We start from the raw sequence: 26983 nt of genomic DNA, 5'->3' as shown, positions 1-26983 counted from the left end.
CTATCAGCATCCTAAAGATTGTTCAGCAAGTACTTGCTAATGTTGGAATCACATCTAACAGTAGGTATTACTTTTATGCTTTGTGAGTGTGGGCTGGTTGAATATAATTTGATCAATAGGTAGGAAAGCCATTTCATGCTGTTACTGTGCAAGGTATGTGCTGTCTTTCCCAATGACATAAAGAGATTTTTTTAAAATCTTGCTCAGCAAACTAAGGTATATATTATATGGTGAAAGGATTTTTTGGTATTAATTCTATTAACTTCTAAAGTACTTCCACAAGATTGACTTCAAAATCCTTTTCCATGTCATGGCAGGGCGAAAGAGGTTTCCCTGGTGCACAGGGTCCACCGGGAATTCCAGGATTTCCAGGTACGGAGGGTCCTCGAGGTCCGGAAGGTCCTAAGGTAAGTCAGTCCCAAAAAGACTAGTTAAAGACAAGGAGTTATAATAACAGAGCTTGTCATAACGGAGAATACTACAACAATTACCCTGTCATTAAGTGTTTGGCTGCCTCATTCAAAGTAGTGATCAATGCTAATTAAATAATTTTTTAAATACATGTATGATATGCTTGTAGAGGGAGATAGAAACTAGACCCGCATTCTCTATACCACATTTTACAGTAAGACCATAAGATACAGGAACAGAAATAGGCGACTCAGCCCATTGAGACTTGATCATGCCTGATATGTTTCTTAGCCTCATTCTCTTGCCTTCGCCCCTTTGATCCCCTAACCAAAGAAGGACTTATCTATCTCTGTCTTAAATACACTTAATGACTTGGCCTCAACAGCCTTCTGCAGCAAAGAGTTCCACAGATTCAGCACCTTCCCAGTATTCTGTAAGTTTCAATCAGATCCTACCTCATCCTTCTAAATTCCATCGAGTACAGACTCCTAGGCCTCAACCACCCCTCGTATGAGCAACCCTTCATCCCTGAGATCACTCTTGTGAAACCTTCTTTGGACCCCTCTAAGGCTCGTACACTCTTTTTAGATATGGAACCCAATGTAATATTTTTTTTAATGCTTCCACCATCTTAATGTGTTTTTTTTTTACACGAAGTTATCAAGATAGTTCAGTGAAGTCCTGTTACTCATGCAAATTCTCATCAATGATGACTGTGTTTTGGGGAATCCAGCTTATCTCCAAACTGCACAAGCAACAGAGTGGTGGAAATTAACTTTAATTGTCTTTATAGAAACAGAAATGATTCCAGCCTTGTGGGTAGAACAAGTTTTATCTATAAACTACATGGGCTATAGTGGTTTTCTGTTGGTTATGGACATCATTTAACACCTTCCATGCACAGTACTGAAACAACAGGACTTTGGTCAGGTATATGAGCTCGATCTCAAGCGTTTCATAATAAACTTCCTGTACCTGAGAAAGAAACAGGAAGTTGCTCACAGCTACCCATTAAAGCTGCCATTGATAGGCGCTGCTGAATAGGGCTCTTGTAACACAGTAGTAGTGTCCCTATCTGTGGACTGGGAGACCTGGGTTTAGAGGTATATAATAGCACCTCTGAAAAGGTTGATTAGAAAAATAGGTGTTGCTTAATACTTGGTAGTTACAAAGGACAAGATGCTGCAAGCTAAATCTGGAGATTTTTGTGCCATCAAGGAATATTGCCTTCTTTGTGTTTCCTTATGAATGAAAGCAAAAACCGTTTGGAAGGAGGCAATGGACTGAATGTCATTTCCAAAATAGAGAAAATCTGCAGATAAGTGGGGAAATCAAAGGATTAACTTAAATAAATATTCATTACCATCTTTGTGCTTGCAATCGGGGTATTTGCCAAAGCACAAAGAACCAACAACATTCACATTGAGAACATCACCAAACCCTGATGAGATGCACTCTTACCAAAGTTGAAGAGCAGAAACCAGAGGTCCTGGCCACAGTGCCTCTATCATTCTGAAATACCATAAATTGTGCTATAGCACTGGAGATACAGATTAGTTTGGATGAGAACTTTGAAAGTAACAGAACCAACTTCTGTCAAAGTTAAAAACCACACAACACCAGGTTCTAGTCCAACAAGTTTATTTGGAAGCACTAGCTTTCGGAGCACTGCACCTTCATCAGGTGGTTGTGGTGAATAAAGTCATAAGCCACAGAATTTATCGCAAAAATTTACAGTGTGATGTAACTGAAATTCTATATTGAAAAAGATTTGGATTGTTTGTTAAGTCTCTCATCATTTAGTATGGGCGTGTTGGTTTCAGTTATTTTTCGATCCAGATTTTTTTCAATATATCATTTCAGTTGAGGACCTGTTTCCATACTGTAGGGAATCTAATCTAATCTAGTATCATTTCAGTTGCATCACAGTGTCAACTTTTGCTATAAATTCTGTGGCTTACGATCTTATACTCCACAACCACCTGATGAAGGAGCAGCGCTCCAAAAGCTAGTGCTTCCAAATAAACCTGTTGGACTATAACCTGGTGTTGTGTGATTTTTAACTTTGTATACCCCAGTCCAACACCGGAATCTCCAAATCATAACTTCTGGCAAAACCTTTTCAGTATCAATGGCATTGGTCACGTCAGTGATCTACCTGAGCATTTAACTTTTATAGAAATAGACACATATTATACAGTTAATTACATAATGGTGTGACCTGAGATGTAACAGTACTGTAATACTACATAACTTTGAATCAGATACTCAAGTTTATCACGTGCTTTTTTTCCCCAATTTCCCTGAACAGAGAACTTGGTGAGTTCAGGGCACAAACACAATATGCCAAACAAATTACAATCAAAGTAATTTTAATTCAATTATCTTGCATAAATCACACATGAAAATGGAATGTCTGTTAAATTCTCAAGATAAAGTAATGAGGTGCATATTATTTACCATCAATGGGGAAACAGTGTTTTAGCCAGTGCAATATCATCTCAAATATCAAGCATCTTTTCACTGATGTGAAGTGCAATACTCGAAAACGCAACAATTAAAGGTTTTTGTTTTCACATTTATTTGTGTGGAAAAGTGGTCAAAAATCCCAAAGTAAAGAAAATTTAAAAATGTGTCTTTCAAACATAAAACTGAGTTACCATTAAAATGAAATTTTATATTTGAAGGGTTTAATCAGATACATGAGCTGAGCAGAAAACGTGGGCTCTAAAAGTGTTGGAAGAATTCAGTTGGCATCTATTATTAATTACAGTAAAAGAGTTCAAAAGAATGTAATGAAGAACAAAATGTTCTTAAATGCTTGTTGAATGAAGATTGTAATTCTAGATTTTATTCTCTGAATATGTGACATCATTTTTCCTCATTTTGATGTTAACAGGGAAATCCTGGATTTCCAGGACCTCCAGGCATGAAGGGTTTGAGGGTGAGTGTTTTTATATTTATCAGACAGAATAGCAAATAGAGAAGTAACAACTGCTTCCAAACAGCTCCTCTTTTTTACCATTTAAAAGAGTAGAAGGAAGACCATGCAATAGATTTAAAATCATCCATTTCCAAAAGGCATCATCAATTGTTCAAGAGCATGTGTTGCAGGGGTCCACAATTTGAGTACTCACAGGATATGGGTGTCGTTGGCGAGGACAGCATTTATTACCCATCCCTAACTACCCAGAGGGCAGTTAAGAGTCAGTACATTGTTGTGGGTCTGGAGTCACATCTAGGCCAGACCTGGTGAGGATGGCAGATTCCTTCCCCAAAGGGCATTAGTGAACCAGATGGGTTTTTCCCAACAATCAACAATAGTCACATGCTCATCATTCGATTCTTAATTCCAGATTTTTATTGAATTCAAATACCAACATCGGCCATGGCAGGATTTAATTTCAGGCCCTCAGAATATACTTAGATCATAGATCATAGAACATAAAACATAGAACATAGAACAATACAGCGTAGAACAGGCCCTTCAACCCTCGATGTTGCGCTGACCTATGAACTATTCTCAGCTCATCCCCCTACACTATCCCAAAATCATCCATGTGCTTATTTAAGGATTGTGTAAATCTCCCTAATGTGGCTGAGTCTACTACATTAGCGGGTAGGGCATTCCACACCCTTACCACTCTCTGCGTAAAGAACCTGCCTCTGACATCTGTCTTAAATCTATCATCCCTCAATTTGTAGTTATGCCACCTCATACAAGCTGATGTCATCATCCTGGGAAAAAGACTTTCACTGTCCACCCTATCTAATCCTCTGATCATTTTGTATGTCTCTATTAAATCCCCTCTTAGTCTTCTCCTTTCCAATGAGAACAGACCAATGTCTCTCAGCCTTTTCTCATAAGACCTTCCCTCCAGACGAGGCAACATCCTGGTAGATCTCCTCTGCACTTTTTCCAATGCTTCCACATCCTTCCCGATCTCTGGATTAATTTCAGGCCCTCAAAAAATACTTAGACCTCTGGATTAATTTCTCCTTTGAATTCTCCCACTTCCTGCAGACACAAGGTGTAACCCACATGGGCCCCATCTATGCCTGCCTCTTTGTTGGCTACGTAGAACAGTCCATCTTCTGTAGTTACACCGGCACCGCTCCCCACCTCTTCCTCCGCTACATTGATGACTGCATCAGCGCCACCTCGTGCTCCCATGAAGAGGTCGAACATGGTTCATCAACTTCACCAACACATTCCACCCCGACCTTAAATTCACCTGGACCATCTCAGAGGATGGCTCAGTGGTTAGCACTGCTGCCTCACAGCACCAGGGTCCCAGGTTCGATTCCAGCCTTGGGTGACTGTCTGTGTGGAGTTTACACATTCTCCCTGTGTCTGTGTGGGTTTCCTCCAGGTGCTCCGGTTTCCTTCCACAATCCAAAGATGTGTAGGTCAGGTGAATTAGCCATGTTAAATTGCCCCATAGTATTAGGGCAATTAGTCAGAGGGAAATGGATCTGGGTGGGTTACTCTTTGGAGGGTCGGTGTGGACTGGTTGGGCTGAACGGCCTGTTTCCATACTGTAGGGAATCTAATCTAAACCTCCCTTCTCTCCTTGGACCTCTCCATCTCCATCAACGGTGACTGACTCAACACGGACATCTTCTACAAACCCACTGACTCCCACAGCTACCTGACTACACCTCCTCCCACCCTACCTCCTGTAAAAATGCTATCCCGTATTCCCAATTCCTCCACCTCAGCCACATCTCCTCCCAGGAGGACCAGTTCCACCACAGAACACCCCAGATGGCCTCCTTCTTTGAAAACCACAATTGCCCCTCCCACATGGTCAATGATGCCCTCCAGCACATCTCATCCACTTCCTGCACCTCTACCCTTGAACCCCACCCTTCTAACCACAACAAGGACAGAACACCCCCAGTCCTCATCTTCTACCTCACCAGCCTCCATATGCATCGCATCATCCTCTGCCATTTTCACCACCTATAAATGGACCCCACGACCAGAGATACATTTCCCTCCCCACCACTATCTGCATTTCAGAGAGACCATTTCCTCCACGACTCTCTTGTCAGGTCCATGCCCTCCCACCAACCCACAATCCCCTCCTGGCACCTTCCCCTGCCACCGTAGGAATTGCAAAACCTGTGCCCACACCTCCCCCCTCACCTCCGTCCAAGGCCCCAAAGGAACCTTCCACATCCATCAAAGTTTCACCTGCACTTCCACTCATGTCATTTACTGTATCCGTTGCTCCCAATGCGGGCTCCTCTACACTGGGGAGACTGGACGCCTACTCACATAGCTCTTCAGAGAACATTTCCAGGGCACCCACACCAGCCAACCCCACCGCCCCCATAGCCGAATACTTCAACTCCCCCTCCCACTCTGCAGGTCTTCGGCCTCCTCCTTTCCCACGCCCTAACTATCCGACACCAGGAGGAAGAACACCTCATCTTCCACCTCGGGAACCTCCCACCACATGGGTCCAATGTGGATTTCACCAGTTTCCTCATTTCCCCTCCCCCCCACCTTATCCCAGTTCCAACCTTCCAGTTCAGCACCATCTTCATGATCTGTCCATCTTCCTTCCCATCTAACTGCTCCACTCTCCTCTCTGACCTTTCACCTTTACCCTCACCTCCATCTACCAATCACACTCTCAGCTACTTTACACCGCAGCCCCACCCCCCTCCCAATTATCTCTCTACCCCCTCAGCCCACAAGCCTTGTTCCTGATGAAGGGCGTATGCCCGAAATGTCGACTCTCCCGCTCCTCAGATGCTGCCTGACCAGCTGTGCTTTTCCAGCACCACTCTCTGGACTCTGATCACCAGTATCTGCAGTCCTCACTTTCTCTGGATTAACAGTTTAACAACAATACCACGAGGCATCATCTCCTCTTCTTGTGGTTTAGCAGAAATTGGGCAGAAACATTGTAACAGATATTGATGGATTGGTCTTCTTTAAGGCTCTTGTGGTACAGTGGTAATTCCCCAATCTCTGGACCAGGTGGCCTGGGTTTAGGTCCCAACTGCACCAGAGTTGGGTCATAACATCTCTGAACAAATTGGTTAGAAATATCTGCAAATTATGATCCATTTGGTAGCGGTATAATTAATACTTTCTGTTCTTTTCATTTTTCTAGGGACCTACAGGTTTACCAGGCCATCCAGGAAACCCTGCTGTGCCAGTGAGTAAACAAAAATGACAAATTACACAGCAGCCTGGACTTTCCTCTAATGCTAGACTCCCTTCCATCACAAGATATACACCGTGGAAATGACTAAACTATAAAATTAATACACGCTAAAGCTTTTAAAAAGGATCACAGGATAGGAAAGCATTATGGACTGGTGTTCCCATTCATATTTATGAATAACAGCAACTTATATTTATCTTTTATTTCAGTGACAGGATGTGGATGTTACTGGCTAATCCAGCATTTATTGCCCATCCCTAGTTGCCCCTTTCAGAAGGTGGTGGTGAGCTGCCTTCTTGAACCATTGCAGTAGGTCGGCCCACAATGCCATTAGGAGGGAATTCCAGAATCTTGAGCTGGTGACACTGGTGACACTGGTGACAGTGATATATTTCCGATTCAGGATGGTGAGTGGCTTGGAGGGGAATTTGCAGGAGGTGGTGCTCCCATATATTTGCTTCCCTTTTCTTTCTGGATGGAGGTGGTTGTGAGTTTGGAAGGTGTTGTTGAAGCCTTGGTGAGTTGCTGCAATGCATCTAGTAGATGGTAAATGCCGCTATCATTATGCAGCATGTGTTCGAGGGAGTGAATGCTTAAGGTAGTGGGACAGAGTGCCACTACATGGCTCCTTTGGCCTGGATGCTGGTGAGGTTCTTAATGTTGTAGGTCCACTCATCCAAGCAAGTAGATCATGGACAGGCTTTGGAGAGTCAGGAGGGGAGTTACTCACCTGTTTTTATATAGCTGGTACAGTTCAATTTCTGGTCAGTGTAATCCTTGAATGTTGATGGTGGGAATTTCAGTGATGGCAATGCCATTGAATGTCACAGGGTGATGATTATATTCTTTCGTGTTGGAGATTGTCATTACCTGACATTTGTGTGGTGCCAACATTAGTTGTCACTTGTCAGTCCAAGCCTGATATAGTCCAGATCTGGATGCCTTTGGGCATGGACAGCTTCAGTGTCTGAGGAGTCACAAATGATGTTGAGCATTACACAATCATCCCTACTTCTGACCTTATGATGTAGGGAAGGTCATTGATTTGACCCAGGACAGTACCCTGAGAAACTCCTGCTGAGGTTTCTTGGAGCTGAGATAACTGACCTCCAACAAAACAACCATCTTCCTTTGTGCCAGTGCAAGCAATTGCATTAACTGTTCAAACAGAAGTTTTGCTGTGGAAGGTAATGCTTTTTCACTGATGTTGCACAAAAGACAGCAATAAAGTACAATAATCTTTTGTTGCTGGATGCTTGTCAATCATCGATTTGACATTACTCACCATATAGTTTTTTCAGGAGGCGGAGGGGGTTATTGAGAGGAGTTACAGGGAGGTAGTCACACTTCAGATACAAGAGAAAAGGTTACAGTCAGGGGATGGAAAGGGAACCGGCAGGCAGTGCAGCAATCCCCTGTTCCCCTCAATAATAAGCATACTGTTTTGGATACTGTTGGGGGAGGACCGATTTACCAGGAGTAAGTCATGGGGTACAGGTCTCTAGCACAGAGTCTGTCCCTGTTGCTCAGAGGAACAGTGAGAGGATCAGAGCATTTGTCATTAGGGACTCCATAGTTAGGGGGACAGATAGGAGGTTCTGTGAAAATGAGGGAGACTCACGATTGGTGTGTTGCCTCCCAGGTGCCAGTGTTCATGATGTCTCTGATCGTGTTTTCGGGATCCTTGAGGGGGAGGGGGAGCAGACTCAAGTCACTGTCCACATAGGTACCAATGACATAGGGAAGAAAAGGGATGGGAATTTAAGGCAAACATTCAGGGAGCTAGAGTGGAAGCTTGGAGCTAGAACACACAGAGTTGTTATCTTTGATTTGTTACCCGTGCCAATGTGCTAGCGAGGCGAGGAATGGGGGAGAGAACAGCTGAACACGTGGCCTGGGAAGATGCAGGAAGGAGGGTTTTGGATTTCTGGATAATTGGGGCTGATTCTGGGGTAGGTGGGACCTCTACAAACAGGATAGTCTATACCTGACCCACAGGGGTACCAATATCCTGAGGGGGTGGGGGTGATTTTGCTGATGCTCTTTGGAAGGGTTTAACCTAATTCAGCAGGGAGATGAGAACCTAAATTATAGTTCCAGTGTCCAGGATGTTGAGAGTAGTGAGGTCAGAAATGAAATTTCAAGATCACAAGAGTTCACTGGCAAACAGGAAGGTGGTTTGAAGTGTGTCTACTCCAACTCCAGGGGCATCTGGACTAAGGTGGATGAACTTGTAGCATGGGTTAGTACCTGGGACTTCGATGTTGTGGCCATTTCAGAGACATGGATAGAGCAGGGACAGGAATGGTTGTTGCGAGTTCCAAGGTTCAGATGTTTCAGTAAGATCAGGGAAGTTATTGGTAGAGGGATTGAGTTTCAGAGCCACAAGGTCATGCTGCAGCTGTACAAAACTATGGTGAGGTCACCCTTGGTGTATTGCATACAGTTCTGGTCACCGCGTTATAGGAAGGATGTGGAAGCTTTGGAAAGGGTGCAGAGGAGATTCACCAGGATGAAACCTGGTATGGAGGGAAGGTCTTATGAGGAAAGGCTGAGGCACTTGTGGTTGTTTTAGTTAGAGAGAAGAAGGTTGAGAGGTGACTTAATAGAGACATATAAGATAATCAGAGGGATAGATAGGGAGAGCCTTTTTTCTTGGATGGTGATGGCTAGCATGAGGGGACACAGCTTTAAATTGAGGGGTGATAGATACAGGACAGATGTCAGAGGTAGTTTCTGTACTCAGAGAGCTGTAGGGGCATGGAACACACTGCCTGCAACACTAGCGGATGCGTCAATTTTAAGGGCATTTAAATGGTCATTGGATAAACATATGGATGAAAAAGGAATAGTGAAGGATAGGTGGGCTTCAGATTGGTCCCACAGGTCGGTCAACATCAAGGGCCGAAGGGCCTGTACTGCGCTGTAATGTTCTATGTTCTGAATAGATTGAGTGTGGACAGGGGAGTGATGACATGGTGTTGGTCACTCCCTATGAAGTAAAAATGTCTTGAAATGGTTTGTCATTGAAGTGTAAAAACCGAAAGAACTGTGGATGCTGTAAATCAAAACTATTCTGTGGAAGGGTCACTGGACCCAAACTGTTAACTTTGATTTCTCTTCCCAGTTACTGCCAGACCTGCTGAGCTTTTCCATCAACTTCTGTTTTTGTTGCCATGCACTGTGATGAGTTATCCAACACTATCCATTTCAGATCATTGAATAATCTAAAAACAGTAGTTTTTGTATTAGGAATGATTGCACTCGTTATATTACTAAATTGTTGAACAGTAAGATTTTTGAAAAAGTAATCCATCACAGGAACAATCTTCTCCTTTTTGCTATCCTTTTCCAAGAAATGGCTGGAATATTCTGTGCATGTGGGTTTGCTCATGTGACATATCTCACATACATACACAAGTCATTCAATCTCCCTGAATATCCCTCGCCAGTGCACACACTCACATGCCAGACTCATGGATCCCTTAACTCTGGCATTCTCGCCCTGTGGAACCTTATCAGAGGCCTTACTGAAATCCATATCAACTACATCTACCCCCCTGCCTTCATCAACCTTCCTGGTCACTTCATCAAAGAACTTGAACAAATTTATGAGGCATGATCTCCTACTCACAAAACCATGCTGACTATTCCTAATCAAACCCTGTCTTTCCAAATGCATGTATATCTTATCCCTCAAAATCTTCTCGAGTAACTGACCTACCACAGATATTAGTCTTACTGGTCTATAGTTCCCAGTTTTTCTTTGCAGCCATTCTTCAAAAGGGCATAACATTCACTACCCTCCAGTCTTCCGGGTCCTAACGATGATGGAAAAATATCAGCCAGGGCCCTTGCAATTTCTTCTCTAGTATCTTGCAGTGTTCTTGGATATATCTGATCAGGACCAGGAGATTTATCCACATTCATACGTTCTAATATATCCAATACCTCCTCTACTGCACTGCAGTAATCTTGCTCTGCCACATCCCTCGAAGAAACAGCCTGTCTGAGCTGTGCACGTATCAACAAACAATGCTGCCAGGATCTCATGCTGGCTCCTCCATTCCTGATGAAGGGCTTTTGCCTGAAATGTCAATTTTCCTGCTCCTCGGATGCTGCCTGACCCGCTGTGCTTTTCCAGCATCACTCTAATCTAGACTCTAGTTTCCAGGATCTCATGCTGTCCACGGGACTCAGAGAAATGGACAGCACCACAGACATTCGTTAAGGTGGATACAGGAATGCTGTGTAATGCCAACCATGATCTGGACTAGTCGGTGAAATTCTAAATTGTAACATTTCTACCTGAAAATCAGAGCTCATTTACTCATTTCTATTTATTCCACTGGACCTACATTGGCCTTATGTTTCAGTAAATTTTAAGTGACGACCTACAACAACTCACATCGAAAGTGAAAATTATTTTCTATTTGAAATATTAGATAATGGTGGCCCTAGAGCTAAACTTCACGCAATATTCTGTCAAACACACCTTAACCTCAGAAGGCACAGGGGGCGGCACGGTGGCACAGTGGTTAGCACTGCTGCTTCACAGTACCAGAGACCTGGGTTCAATTCCCGACTCAGGCGACTGACTGTGTGGAGTTTGCACATTCTCCCTGTGTCTGCGTGGGTTTCCTCCGGGTTCTCCGGTTTCCTCCCACAGTCCAAAGGGACTTGTTGGGCCGAAGGGCCTGTTTCCACACTGTAAGTAATCTAATCTAATCTAATCTTGAGGTGCAGTGATATTTATATTTTCCATTCTAACCATTACAATGGCCTTGCCTGAATGTGAATTTCCTGAGGTATGGATAGTTTTACATAATGTCAAGCAGGACCAAGGTGCTGACTAAGTTTATTCCCTTTATTTAAAGTCATAGAGATGACAGAGTAATCCACTCCAATCTGTAATAGACTTTGCACCCAAAGCAACAAGGACAGAGTGCGGCAACTAGAGCTTACATTATTGTACACTATGTACATCATTATTGTACAATGTACATCACTTGAGTTACCAATGCCCTATGCTTTTGCATTGTCATGTCATCTGGCTGACCATACCCCAAGGAGTCAGAATTTCTGTTGGTTACAGCATGTACCTTACTTTCATAAGTTTCTGAAATAAACTCCAACTTTTTCTATCTAGGGTATCCCTGGAAAAGATGGTCCTCAAGGTCCTAAGGGCATACCAGGATGCAATGGCACAAAGGTAAGGCCAGCCTTAAAACATCAATTTATTTTTAAAAATGGTGAGCTTTTGAGTTCAGACTTGAGAAGCATTGTTAATCAGAAAGTACTTGGAATTTCCATTGTAATCTAATGTTAATTTGATACATGTAATGCTTCGCAGCGATACATAAAAATTGCAAGTTCTTTCTTTTACAGGGTGATCCTGGTTTTCCAGGAATTCCTGGCTCAGAAGGATTTACAGGACTTCAAGTATGTACTTTACAAAGCTTACTGAAACCAATAAGATTATTAATATTTAATTTATAAGCACCCTGATATCGGTCCCTTTCCCAGGCACATTCTCAACACACAGTACGGGACAGTGAAAGGTGGTTCAAAAATAGCAAAAATACAAATCACTGCAATAGGCTGACAACTAACACTGCTCACACAGCTGAAAGACTTAAACCTACACCAATACCACAGGCTTTTGTGTTGACTATTTATTCTAAATAGTCTTTATCCAACCTGGTTTGAGCTGATAAGTAGCAAGAAACATTCACAGCACAAAACATTCACAAATGCTAGGCAATGACCATCTCCAACAAGAGAGAGTGTAACAATCTCTACTTGACATTCAATAGCATCACCATCAATGAACACCTCATCATTGAGCAGTTCTGAACTGGACTCACTAAATAGAGTGGCTACAGGAACAGGTCAGAAACTAGGAATCCTGGAGCAAGTTATTCACATCCTAACTCTCCAGCCTGTCCATCATCTACAAGGTACAAGTGTGATGCAGTATTCCTCACTTGCCTGGATGAGTGCAGCTCCAACAATGTTCGAGAAGCTCAAGACCATCCAGGACAAAGCAGCCAGTATTCGCTATACCCAATGTGGCCTACTCTACATTGGAGACACCAAATACAGACTGGGTGACCGTTTTGCACAACACTTCCAGTCTATGTGCAAGCAGAACCCTGACCTTCCCGTAGCCAGTCATTTTAACACAGCGCCCTGCTCACATGGCCATGTGTCTGTCCTTGGCATGCTGCAGTGTTCCAGTGAATCCCAGCGCAAACTGAGAGAACAACATCTCACCTTCAGACCAAACACTTTACAGCCTTCTGGATTCCCCCATCTCACAAACTATCCTCAATAAGTATATTTAAGATGGAGATAGATAAGTTCTTGATTGTCAAAGGGATGAAGGGTTACGGGGAGAAAGCGGGAGAATAGGGTTGAGAAACTTGTCAGCCATGATTGAATGGTAGAGTAGATGTGATGGGCTGAAGGGCCTAATTTCTGCTTGTATGTCTTATGGTCTTTTAGTCTTTCAATTATGGTAGGAGACACGCCAGTGTTCTGCCATACTCACATTCGGATCACTTAGTCTGAACTATCAACATCGTTTTTTTCACCGGCACCTGACACCCACTACTCTGAACACTTCCCCCAACCCCACACCCCAAACCTATAGCATAAGTGCTGCTCCTCCATACTTCAATTCTGATAAAGAGTCATCTAGACTTGAAACATTAGATTGATCTTTCTCCATGAAGGGCTTTTGCCCGAAACGTCGATTCTCCTGCTCCTCTGATGCTGCCTGACCTGCCTGTGCCTTTCCAGCACCACACTCTTGAATCTCCCCAAGGATGCCATCTGACCCGTCGTGATCTCCAGCGTTTGTTGTCTTCAGTACAGATTCCAGCATCTGCAGTAATTTGTTCCTCCAAAGCAGCCTGTTTGATTATCATCCCATCCCACACTTTCAACATTTACTCCCTCCAACACTGACACTTCATGGCAGCAATGTGTCCCATACACAAGATAAGACCACAAGACATAGGAGCATAAATTAGGCCATTCAGCCCACTCAATGGGATGATATGTTTCTCAGCCCCATTCTCCCACTTTCTCCCTGTAACCCTTAATTCCCTTGATACTCAAGAACCTATCTCTGTCTTAAATATACTCAATGACCTGGCCTCCACAGCCTTCTGTGGCAATGAATTCCATAGATTCACCATTCTCTGGCTGTAGAAGTTTCCCCTTGTCTTTGTTCTAAAAGGCCTTCCCTTTACACTGAGGCTATGCCCTTGTGTCCTAGTCTCTCCTGCCAATGGAAACATCTTCCCAGCATCCACTCTGTCCAGGCTGTTCAATGTTTCAATTAGATACCCCCTCATTCTTCTAAACTCCATCAAGTATGGACCCACAGTCCTCAAACATTCCTCATATGTCAAGCTTTTCATTCCTGGGATCATTCTCGTAAACCTCCTCTGAATATGCTCCAGGGCCAGTATATCCTTCCTGAGATATGGGGCCCAAAATTGTGCACAATACTCCAAATGTGGTCTGACTAGAGCCTCAGAAGAACATGCCTGCTTTTATATTCAAGTCCTCTCAAAATAAATGCCAATATTGCATTTGCCTTCCTAACTATTGACCCAACCTGCACATTTACCTTGTGAGAATCCTGGACGAGAATTTCGAAGTCTCTTTGCAGTTCAGCCTTTTTGTTTTCTCCCTATTTAGAAAGCAGTCCAATACTCTATTCTTCTTGCCAAAGTGCATGACCTCACACTTTCCCATATTACACTCCATTTGCCACTTGTTTGCCTATTCTCCTAACCTGTCCAAATCCTTCGTAAGCCTCCCGCCTCCTCAATGCTACCTGTCCCTCTACCTATCTTTGTATCGTCTGCAAAGTTAGCCAGAGTACCCTCCGTTCCTTCATCTAGATCATTAATGTATGAAATGAACACCACTTGTCACTGGCTGCCATCCTAAGAAGGACACTTTTATCCCCACTCTCTGCTTTCTGCTAGACAGCCAATTTTTTATCCATGCTAGCACCTTGCCTGTAACACCATGGGCCCTTACCTTACTCAGCACCTTATCAAAGCCTTCTTGAAGTCCAGGTAGATAACATCCGTTGGCTGTCCTTGCTCTAAGATGTATTGCAGCAATTCACCCAGGCCTCTCTGAAGCACCCTGTAAATGAATGACCTTCATTACCAAGAAGGACAGCAAATACATGGCAGCCGGTGACAAGTGGCATACAGGACATTGGTTAGACCACGGTTGGAATATTGCGCGCAATTCTGGTCTCCTTCCTATTGGAAAGATGTTGTGAAACTTGAAAGGGTTCAGAAAAGATTTACAAGGATATTGCCAGGGTTGGAGGATTTAAGCTATAGGTAGAGGCTGAACAGTCTAGGGCTGTTTTCCCTGGAGCGTCGGAGGCTGAGGGGTGACCTTATAGAGGTTTACAAAATGATAAGAGGCATGGAAAGGATAAATAGACAAAATCTTTTCCCAGGGGTGGGGGAGTCCAGAACTAGAGGGCATAGGTTTAGGGTGAGAGGGGAAAGATATAAAAGAAACCTAAGGGGCAACGTTTTCACACAGAGGATGGTACGTGTATGGAATGAGCTGCCAGAGAAGGATAGTACAATTGCAATATTTAAAAGGCATTTGGATGGATATATGGATAGGAAGGGTTTAGAAGGATATGGGCTGGGTGCTGGCAAGTGGGACTAGATTGGGTTGGGATATCTGGTTGGCATAGACTGGTTGGACCAAAGGATCTGTTTCCGTGCTGTACATCTCTATGACTCGAAACACCACCTGCACATTTCTATTCAAGACCCTAACTTGGAATTATATCACTGATTCTTCACTGTCGCTGGATCAAAATCCTGGAACTCCAGGTTGTACATCATTGCCACTTCAGTGCTTTAGGATGCCCTGAAGTTATGAAAGATGCCATAACAGTGGAAATTCTTTTTTCTCACAAATTGGCAGTCTCATTTACATCACACCATCCCTCACTATTTCATTTCGAAAATTAAAACTAGAAGAGATGAGTAATGGACTGCTGTTTCAATGTCTCCTTTTTACGTAAAGGCATAAAGTCAAAGTTATTCCCAATTATTTGTAACCCATTGAAAACAAAATGGATATTTCCAAGGGGGGGCTAAATAGTTATGACTGCTGTGTAAATCTGCTTTAATCTTATTCAAAAATTGAAGTACGTTTCTGAAAAATTCCTGAACTATACATTTCTAATTTTAATTTTCAGGGACATTCAGGGCTTCCAGGACAAAAGGTATGTCATTCACTAAGAAGGAGGGTTTTCATTTGCAAATGAAGTTAGTTCTGCCAAGTGATGTGATTAAAGGGAGAATTTGATTGGCTGAAGCTTATGCTTTGAATTTTATTTTGATTTTCCAAATAGAAATGTCCAGAATATCTGGATTTTGATAAGTGACTTTCTTTGTTGCCATTAAACCAGAACTGATTGCTAACAGGATGAAGGGTCAGAGTCGAGAGTGTGGTGCTGGAAAAGCAAAGCCAGTCAGCAGCACCTGAGGAGCAGGAGAATCAATGTTTCAGACATAAGCCTTTCATCAGGCTTATGCCTGAAACATTGACTCTCCTGCTCCTCAGATGCTGGAGATCAGAGCTTAAAAATGTGTTACTGGAAAAGCGCAGCAGGTCAGGCAGCATCAAAGGAGCAGAAGAATCGACGTTTCGGGAAATGTCGATTCTCCTGCTCCTTTGATGCTGCCTGACTTGTTCGTTGGATGCTGCCTGACCTCCTGTGCTTTTCCAGCACGACACTCTCAACTCTGATCTCCAGCATCTGCAGCCCCCACTGTCTCCTTTGGGGATGAAGGGTCATATTCACTCAACAATAATGAGGCTGAAAATATCCCTGAAGCAGACAATGAATGAATATTAAAGATTGACAGCAGGATGATTATTCCCACAAATAATTGAGGGTGAAATTAACACTTAGGACAGAATTTAATGCTCACCCTAGAGGCACTCTGGAAGGTGGTGGAATCTCTGTATAATGACAGAAGCAGATGCTTCAGGGAGACCCCATCACCTCCTGATTCGTTAGCGCCCCCACACACACCACAATTAATTTCAGGGTGGAAGGCTTTCAATGAGAGACCAATGCAGCCTAAGGACTACATCCTGCCATTACTAGTACTTAACCAGCGCTGAGTAGAGCCAATGCTGTGTGCCAACCCACCACGTCAACACTGGTATGTAGCCTCATTCTCCTATTTAAAATGAGAGACTCAATGTTCACCCTCGCAAATCCCCTTTGGATCCTTCAGGTTTCCACAAGATCATTTCTCATCCTCTTAAATTCCAATGGATACAGGCCCAAGTTTTCTTCATAAGATAACCCCCTCATCTCAGAAATCAAGTTTTTATAAATGGTTTCTAATAGACAGAAATCTCAATGCAGTCCTCCAGATGTGAAATTAAGTACAGCTTCTGGTTATTCAGCAGGATAGGGCTAACTAATGTAACTGTATGTAGTTGCTGTTTGTTAAGCAGGGGTGAGGTTTAATTCTGCAATATGTTTATCTTGAAAGGGTGAATCAGCTCAAATTGTACCGTTATATCCAGGGGACAAAGGAAGCCATGGACCACCAGGTCACCCAGGACCTCCAGTAAGTGTCACTCCTCAACTCTGTGTGCTGACATATGGTGTGTTTGACATCTGCAATGAGCCTGATAACATGAGAGATTTAACATCACAGAGCATGGTGCAAGATTGGGCATAGCTCTTCCAGTTATTTCGCTACAGTTATTAATTTGTAGGAACACACTGTAATTGAAGCTGAACTACCATTTAACTTGAACTGACACCTCACCCATGTTTATACTGTGGCCCTGGAGTCCCTGTAAAGAACAGTATGAGTTGCTTTGTTGTGCAGACCAGCTGGTGCTTGGTTAGCATGACACGTTCAGGCATATGAAAACTTAACCAGAAGACCTTGCGGCACATGAGATATCTGGAGGAAGGCAAAAGTTTGTAAGTCCATAAAGTCATAAGATGAAAGAGCAGAGGTAGTGCATTCAGCACATCAGATCTTCACCACCATTCAGCGAGATCATGGCTCAGTTAATCACTTACATTCTCTTCAACTTCAGACAGATTAGATTCCCTACAGTGTGGAAACAGGCCCTTTGGCCCAACAAGTCCACACCAACCCTCCGAAGAGTAACCCACCCAGTCCCATTTCCCTCTGACTAATGCACCTAACACTATGGGCAGTTTAAAATGGCCAATTCACCTAACCTGCACATCTTTGTGACTGTTGGAGGAAACCAGACCACCTGGAGGAAACCCAGGCAGACACAGGGAGAATGTGCAAACTCCACACAGATGTCGCCCAAGGCTGGAATCGAACCTGGGACCCTGGTGCTGTGAGGCTGCAGTGCTAACCACTGAGCCGCCCCTTTTATGAGGCTTCTCTACTATTAATACCCCACTAGGAAATGCCATTTCAAGAACTGAACACAATCATTGCTCTTTGGCATATACCTTTGCACTGCACCCAAACGATATACAGGTCATTCTGCTGTAATGCACGTTTCCTTCATGCGAATTTACTGTAACTCGATTAATAAATTTGGGACACTTATTCTAAAGTGTGAATTTGTAAAGTGTGTATTGGTTATTATGTGATTCCAATCCCAATAGTTTAAATGCTGCTGCTATTAGACGATTTCTTCTAATGCACAATTTGCACAAGAACGGAACAACCACGTTATAGCAGAACCGACTATATCATAACTTTTATGCAAATGGGTGGGGGGGGGTGGAGCAAGTAGGCAGATCCTACAATGTCTGACCTCAGACCCTCCACTATGGGCAGAATGAAAAGCTGGTTTTCTCAAAATAATAACCCACTCAATGATTCCTTTCCTTCACAGACCCGGAAGCTTTCTGGATAATGGCTGCTTTTTGCTTTTTAAGGTTATCTTTGCTGTTCAGACACAACAGAAAATTGTTTTTAGTCCAGATTCCAAATGAAATTATTAGAACAAGATATTCATTTTATGAATTATCTAATTTAAGGGTCAACCAGGACTTCCAGGACGACCAGGACCCACTGGGCCTCCAGGTCCCTTGGTAAGTGCCTCCTTTTCCTTAATTCAGTGTATCTGAGGGCTTCACGCAGAAGATTAAGGATGACTGCTTTCTTTAATATATACAGAATTGACAGCTGAACCACACTGAATTGCATTACTGCCCAAACAACTCTGTATCTCGTACAGTGCCATTCACTGTACTAGGGGTTGCCAAGGGACAATGCAAGGGAAAGTGAAATTTGTTTGCCTGACAGTAGAATCCAGGAAAACTAATCAAGAAGTTAAACGTAATGTATTTTTACATTACAAATGGCGTCCTCTATACTGTCGGACTCTATGATTCTATAATACTTTGATTTGTGTGAACGAAGCTAGTTCATTCCGCACACACACAACATTCAAACCTGGGACATTATGGACCTGCATGGCTCAAGAGGACACCAACCCAAATACCAAGACCTCAGCAAAAGACTAAATACTTTCAATTCAGTCAGATATCTTGTTGAAGATTTCCCTTGTGAGTGTACAGCAAGATGAGCAGAGTATTCAAGTAAATTCAGGATGATCAGTACAAGATGTGAAAAGGATTCAAAAAGATCATCCCCCCCTTTGACCCATGGGGCGACTTTCTGAACTCAGCTTGTTCAAACTGTAATCACCTCTCTGCCTTGTAAAATTGTGGGAATGTCAGATGCAGTTCCACAGGTGACAGAAACCTCTCAGGAAGCTGTGCAGTTGTGGTAAGTTGACTAGGAATCCCAAGTCACAGGCTCATGTCTCAGAACGTGGGCTGGAATCCCACCATGGCAGATGGTGAAGTTTAAATTCAATAATTTTTTTTTTAAACTGTCAGGTGTTGGCAAAAAGGTGCTGGTCTAGCTAATGACACCAATTTCCCATGAACAAATGAAAAAACCTACCCCTTATATTTCCATTACATACTTTCTTCATAGGACAATATCCTCAAAAAGATCAGAATCTTGCTACAGCAAATTACTGTCCTAGTTAGTTGACAGGCATCAGCTGCAGATGGATTAGGAGACATGATTGATGTAGGGAATGGGAGGGAGAGGAACATCATGACAGAGCATTCCAACATGTTTGTAGCACAGTCAAAATAAAACCTCATTAGAATAAAAAGATCAATATCTTGCAGTACTCACTTCCATTAATAGACCAAATTGCAAATTGGTCATTTTAAGTATTTATTTTTTAAAAGAAGCATTTTCAATGAAATCAATTTCCTGTTAGAAAAAAAATTATTTTCACATGCTGGTTGTTAAGAATTGAAGGAACGTGTGAAACCTCAGAACATTATAACAGTTTAGAAATGTTTTTTGATATTAGTAAGCATATCATGCTAGAGATTCCATTATTGCAGTCTAAATACAGGAATCTGTAAAACTTGTTACTCAAATTGAGGTTCTTTCAGTGTTATGATAAATGGAACACAGAAAACAAGAAAAAATGGAGAGGAGAAAGAAACTTGAGAAAAATGGACCAAGCCAGGGTTTTGCTTACACCTATCCAGAAGAACGGGCAAGTTGTTTAAAGGTTCACCAACTTTACCCACCACAAAGCGACCAGCCACTGCTCTTGGCCTCTCTTTTTTTCTTATTTTTTATCATTTTTGGTTTGGCATTGTGAACTGTGAGCTGAGAGCTAAGGATGACCTATGGACTGTAAGCAGCAGCTTGTTTTAAAACAAAAGAGGAGAACAAACAAACTGATATTTGTTAATAAGGCCAGGTCTCATTACAGGTTGCACGTTCTTCAATGTATTCTATTGACATTTCAACCCCAGAGAGACATTATGCTCAAATAGATGGCAGATGTTTAAATGTTAACAGGGGTCTTGCAGGGAAGTTCAAGTCAAGATAATGTTGAAAAGAAATCAAAAGAGAAACTAGAGTTTGAATTGGTTTTGAACTGTGATTTTGTCAGAAGGACTATGGCTGCCAAAGCTACAGGACAGAGATCTGATTGCTCCCATTTTCAACTTATTGAAAACTTGAAGAATAGAATCTCAGTCAGAAGAATTAAATGAAAATTCCTTGGAGCTTATAGGAAACTGTTTGCATTGACCAGTGTCAGCAGAAACCAAGCAAGGTTAAATCCCATGTGCCTTGATTTTACAGCCCTGGAAAAAGCTTAAATGATTGGCCAGTTATATCTCTCTTAATTTTGTTTTGATTTATAACTTAAATGTGCCTTTTTGTCTCTGTCTTTCTGTGAGCTGGGAGTAAAATCAAAGAAGATGGGGTTAAATTGTAGATATTAATTCAATCACTGGCTGTTTTAACTTTGCTCAGCTAAAGTACTGTAGTATTAATAGATTATTAATACATTGTTTAAGCCATAAACCTGGTGTCTGGCATCAATTATACACAAAGTCTTGTACTGGCTATTCAAAAGTCTGGTTATAAACCATTGGGATTAACTTTGAGGGTCTTTCAATGTTGTGATTTTACTGGGTTATGAATACATGGGTCGGGAGTTTTGTTTAATTTGGCTGCCTGCCTCTGTATCATAATAGAACTCCAAACTAAACAAGGCTAAAATACGATTAAAAAGATTATCGTCAATTTGCAGAACAAAAATAAAAATGTAACAGTCACTTCCAAGGAATAATCCAAACTATAACTAAAAAAAAATCAAATGTCAAAACAACATCAAAAATTCTATACCTAGTGTTGTGAGATTTTCAAGTCAGTTTTCAAGTAGTGTTTGTTGATGCCATCTGATATATTTTGAACTGTTTCATATGCCTGGAATATGTTTCAAATTTAATTGTTGATATTCTTATCTGTTGCTAGGGTCCATCAGGACCAACTGGTCATCCAGGGCCAAAGGTAAAACCTGTGGAACCAGTTCTATTGTTTTCCTGCCATTTTAAAAATTTAGTTTGAAAGCTTTGATAAAATGTAAACTTGCTTGAACTTTTATTTGTACAGGGCAACATGGGATTATTCTTTGTGGGTTCCAAGGGTGACAAGGTAATTGAAATTTGTGTGTGGGAATGCAGCTGAGAGTGGGCAAGATTAGATCAAATAATTTGTGTATTTTAACAAAGCTAATGGTAAATAAATTCGTGAGCTGAGCTACTGATTGATTCTGCACCTGTACTGTGATATTTTTAAACCATGCTTCAAAAATTATGCCAAAGCTATTGAATGTCAAATGCACTCTAATTAACCATTCCTCTTGTTGATAAAATCATTTCCCAAACCTGATAAGTTGATGCTTATGTTGCAAACAGGGTGTGAAAGGTCGTCCTGGTCCTGTTTATCGGCCAGAGCGTGGTCCTACCATCACTGTGAAAGGACAGAAGGTAGGACATGGCTCTCTGATGAACCAATTTCAGTCTGTTGGCCTGGCCCCCATGTATTCTGTAGCAGCTATAATACGATGGATTATTTTATTGAAGTGTGAGTTTGGGTCAGTCGATAACGCTTTCCTCCTGAACCAGCAGGTGGTACAAGAACGGTTCCTGTGGCTGATGCTACAACTGGGTTCCAGGAGACAGTGTCCAATTTGCGACAGTTCCACATCAGATCCCCGAAATGGTTAAACTCCTGCGTGTGGAGGGATAATCTGGATCGCCTTCTTTATTTGCCTGCTCACCCACCCCCCCACCCCCAAACAAGTCAAAACAAAGTTAATTTAAAACAGTTTCCCCTCCCTTGTGATATCTTGTTCCCAAACCCAATGAGCGTATGTTTTAAACAGAGCCAATTTAACAATGGGGACCTGGTGTGTGTAGTCTGCATTCAATATCGAGTTCAATAATTTTAGGGCCTGAGCACCTTCTCCCATCTCCCTAGCCGACACACCAGGGCTTGTCATCACATGGGCTACTTCCACAAACAACACATTTTCAGCTACCAACAATCCCAATTAGCAGCTATTGATTCTCCCAGGCTGACCTCTACCCATTCCTTTGTCAGTACAACTGTGTTTCTCTCTCTGGACTCCATCTTCACTTATTGTTTACTCTTTCCCCCTGCCCACCCTCCATTCCCCACCCTTTTCTGGCATATAAACCTAGTTACAATCAGTTCTGAAGAAGGGTCACTGGACCCAAAACATTAACTTTGCTTTCTCTCCACAGATGCTGCCAGACGTGCTGAGTTTTTCCCAAGAATTTTTGAAATCACAGTCTAGTCTGTGTTGTCTTACCATTTAGCAACACCCTGCCATATATAAAGTGGTGTGCTTGAAGTTGCCTTTGCATCCATACATTGCCATTTGTTGGTCTCTGCCCCCATCTCTCCAGACACATCTGTAAGCATATACAGCTCTCAGCCCACAATATTGAGACTGGCCATAGAGCACTTTGGTAAATGATATTTTAGCAGAGTCTACTGTAATCAGGCTTATCTCCAATTAAACTGTCATAATATAAGCTTTAAGATACAGGCAGTTAGAAAACTGATATGAAATATATTAGATTACAAAAATAATAAGTAAAAACATGGCGCTGGACTTAGCAGAGTCCCTGGGAAGGAAAGAACAATATGGTAGGCATGGGGCAGGGAAGTCAGAGCACACAGGCCAGTGAGGAAGGTGACCCAGAAGGGGGACCCCAACATTGGAAAGGAGCCCTGATAGGCTCAGTGTTTTGGGTGGGGCTGCAGGGGGGATGGTGGTGATCAATAAGGACATAGCATCCACTTACCCATCACCAGCTTAACAGCTATCAGGCTGGAGATTCTGTCTAGTACTCTCCTACTGATGGTTAATTGGCAAACTAAGAGCCTCTGTTGGCTTGTATGCTGAATCATAGAATGCTATAGCACAGAAGGTTTTTCAGCTGATCATGTCTGTACCAGCTAGTCCCATTTTCGAGCCCTATCTCAATACAGTCAGTTCTGCTAAAACACGATCATTCCATTGTTTTGCAATCCCCGTGTTATAAGAAAATTGTGTAATTGGAGTACTATTCAAACTAATGGGACCAGAATTGTGTTATAACCAATGCATGCTTTAAAAGTTCACACTTTAGAAACAATGTCGCCAATTCATCAATCACATTATAGCGAATTCACACTAACAAAACACGCGTTATAGCAGAACAACCTGTAGTTTAAGTTAAAACTGAAAGAACTGTGGATGCTGAAAATCAGAAACAAAATAGAAATTACTGGAAAATGTCAGTAGTTCTGGCAGCATCTGTGGAGAGAAGTCAGATTTAACATTTCGGGTCCAGTAACCCTTCCTTCGAACAGCCCTCAGCCCTGTAAGTGAATCACTTTCAAAAGACTTTAGGAAAGCCTTTGACAAGGTTTACATGGTAGACTAGTGAGTAAAATTAGATCATATGGGATTTGGGGTGAGTTTGCCAATTGGATACAAGATTGACTTGATGATTGGAGACTGGTGTGGTGGAGGCCTGTTTTCCAGATTGGCCAGACTTATACAATTAATGATAGGGCTCTGGGTAGTATTATATAGGGAGAGACCTAGGGATTCAGGTACATAGTTCTTTAAAATTTGCATCACAGGTAGACAAGTGGTTAAGAAGGCTTTTAGCATGCTTGCCTTCATTGCTCAGATCTTTGAGTACAAGAGTTGGGATGTCATGTTGAGGTTACACAGGACGATAGTGAGGCTACTTCTGGAGTACAGTGTGCAATTCTGGTCGTCCTGCTATCGGAAGGATATTATAAATTGGACAAAGTTCAGAAAAGATTGACCAGGTTGTTGCTGGGAATGGAGGGTTTTAATTATAAAAATAAGCTGAGACTTTTTCACTAGAGCATAGGAGGTCAACGAGGTTTATAAAATCATGAGGAACTTGGAAAAGGTGAATAGCAAGGATCTTTTCCCTTGAGTGGGGAAGTTCAAAACTAAAGGACATATTTTCAAGATGAGAGGAGAAAGATTTGAAAAGGATATGAGAGGCAATGTTTATACAGAGGAGAAAGTGAGGGCTGCAGATGCTGGAGATCAGAGCTGAAAATGTGTTGCTGGAAAAGCGCAGCAGGTCAGGCAGCATCCAAGGAGCAGGAGAAACGACGTTTCGGGCATAAGCCCTTCTTCAGTTCCTTGGATGCTGCCTGACCTACTGCGCTTTTCCAGCAATGTTTACACAGAGAATGGTTCATGTGTGGAATGTACTGCCAGAGGAAGTGGTGGATGCAGGTACAGTTACAACATTTAAAAAAAACACTTGGATAAGTACATGAATATGAAAGATTTGGAGGGATATGACCAAACACAGGCAGGTGGGACTAGTTTAGTTTGGGAACATTGTCTTTGTGAACTAGTTGAACCAAAGAGTCTGTTTCCATGCTGTATGATTCTATGAATTCTTTCAAGAAAGAGATGGATAGAGCTCTTAATGATAGCGGAATCAAGGTTATGGGTTAAGGCAGGAACAGGATTCTGATTGTGGATGATCAGCCATGATCATAATGAATGGTGGTGCTGGCTCGAAGGGCCGAACAGCCTACTCCTGTGCCTATTCTCTATTGTCTATGACTCTATGATTCTATGACTCTGTGTATATCCAGCTCTGTTTTGAAACCTCCTATGGAATCTTTCTCCCCCACTCTCCCTGGCAGCACATTCCAAATCCTAACAACTCTCTAAGTAAAGACAATTTCCCCTCATCTCAATCCTAGGTCTCTTGTTGACAGTCTTGAAATTGTGACCTCCGAGTTACTGTCTTACCAACTAGTAGAAATAGAAATAGAATGTCATTTGTTATCCTGTCAAAATTGTTCATAATTTTGAACATATCAATAATGTCACCTCTAATCTTCTGTGTATCAAGGACAATGTGTCAATTTTTTCTAATCTCTCCTTGTATTTGAAATCCATATTCCTGGTACCATTTATCACTTTTTTTCCTAAAACTGATAAAATAGCAATGAGAGCAAAGACCTGCAGGCAGGCGATAAACACAGCCTCCAAAGCCTCCCAATTAAGGCCGTAAAAAATCTACAGTCGAGAAAGGAAAAAACACGGCAGGTCAGGCAGCATCTGAGGAGCAACAGAGTCAACATTTTGGGTATAACCCTTCATCAGGACTGGGGAGGGAAGGGGGCTGAGAAGATCGAATACTGTTGTCAGATCAGGTCACAACACTATCGGAACGATGTGATTACATTGGAGACAGTGCAGAAGAGATTCACCAGGATGTTGCCTGGGATGGAAAATCTGTTGGGTGTGTGTTGGTCAGCATAGACATGGTGGGCCGAAGGGCCTGTTTCTATGCTGGCTGACTCTGTGACTCCATGACACTAATTTGTTATCCTCCCTCTCAGGCTGAGTTTATATTGAGCTGGATTTTATAAGGGATAGTGAGGACTGCAGATGCTGGAGAAGTCAGAATCGATAAAGTGCGATGCACAGCAGATCAGGAGCAAGAGAGTCAACGTTTCGAGCATAACTGGACTGGGGAAGGGGAGGGGGCTGAGAAAGGAAAAGAGATTCTAATGATCCACTCTGTCTATGCCTCTCATAATGTTGTATCCCTCAATCAGATCCCCCTCAGCCTCCTCTGCTCCAGGGAAAACAAATCCTGCCGATCCAGTGTCTCCTCATCACAGACTTTCCATCCCAGGGCGACATCCTGGTGAATCTCTTCATGAAGCTTTCCAATGCCCTTCTGATAGTGTGGCAACCCAGACAGCACACAGTACGCCACCTGTGGCCTAACCAATGTTTTATAAAGTTATAACAAAACTTTCTTGCCCCTATATTCTACACCCTGACTAATGAAGGCTAACATCCCATATATCTTCTTCACTACCCTGTGTTCCTGCACTAACATCCTCAGGGATCTATGGACTTATACACCAAGGTACCTTTGTTCCTCAGTGCTCCCTTGTAACCTCCCAGTAATTGTGTATGTCCTTCTCTAATTAGACCTCCCAAAATGCATCACCTTGCCTTTATCAGGATTAAATTCCACCTGCCATTGTTTTGCCCAATTTATTAGCTGAAATCAAAACAGAAATTGCTGGAGAAACCCAGCAGGTCTGGCAACATCTGTGGAGAGAAAGCAAGGTTACTGTTTGGGTACATTGACCCTCCTGCAGGACTCGTAGTAGCTAGGTAAATGTTGGCATATATGCTGAAGATGTGGGAGTGTGGAGGGAGATACAGGATAGGTGAAGAAAGAGCCTAGAGAGAGAGAGAGGAAGAGAGAGAAAGAGCAAGAATAAGAGTTAGGGAAACAAAAAAAAGAATGATGGAAAGCCAGGGAGAAAGAAAAACTGATAATGGGGACATAGTTGGTAAAAATGGGTTGGCTGTGCTGAAAGCAGCCAATGTCATGAGAGGGCATGGGGTGT

At 42.5% G+C, this 26983-nt stretch overlaps 1 protein-coding gene across 1 annotated transcript in view; it reads left to right on the top strand.

Moving 5' to 3' along the window:
- Positions 1-26983, top strand: part of LOC122556243 (collagen alpha-5(IV) chain-like) — a 277942-nt gene that overhangs the window by 74347 nt on the left and 176612 nt on the right. The window contains exons 3-13 of the mRNA XM_043702860.1: positions 318-407; positions 3311-3355; positions 6543-6587; positions 11746-11808; positions 11985-12038; positions 15859-15885; positions 17174-17251; positions 18667-18720; positions 21497-21532; positions 21635-21676; positions 21940-22011. Of these exons, the coding sequence (XP_043558795.1) occupies positions 318-407; positions 3311-3355; positions 6543-6587; positions 11746-11808; positions 11985-12038; positions 15859-15885; positions 17174-17251; positions 18667-18720; positions 21497-21532; positions 21635-21676; positions 21940-22011 (606 nt within the window). The remainder of the gene's footprint in view (positions 1-317; positions 408-3310; positions 3356-6542; positions 6588-11745; positions 11809-11984; positions 12039-15858; positions 15886-17173; positions 17252-18666; positions 18721-21496; positions 21533-21634; positions 21677-21939; positions 22012-26983) is intronic.

Source organism: Chiloscyllium plagiosum, chromosome 13 (assembly GCF_004010195.1).
Source record: "Chiloscyllium plagiosum isolate BGI_BamShark_2017 chromosome 13, ASM401019v2, whole genome shotgun sequence".
Classification (NCBI taxonomy): domain Eukaryota; kingdom Metazoa; phylum Chordata; class Chondrichthyes; order Orectolobiformes; family Hemiscylliidae; genus Chiloscyllium; species Chiloscyllium plagiosum.
This window is presented reverse-complemented; position numbering and strand designations above follow the sequence as displayed.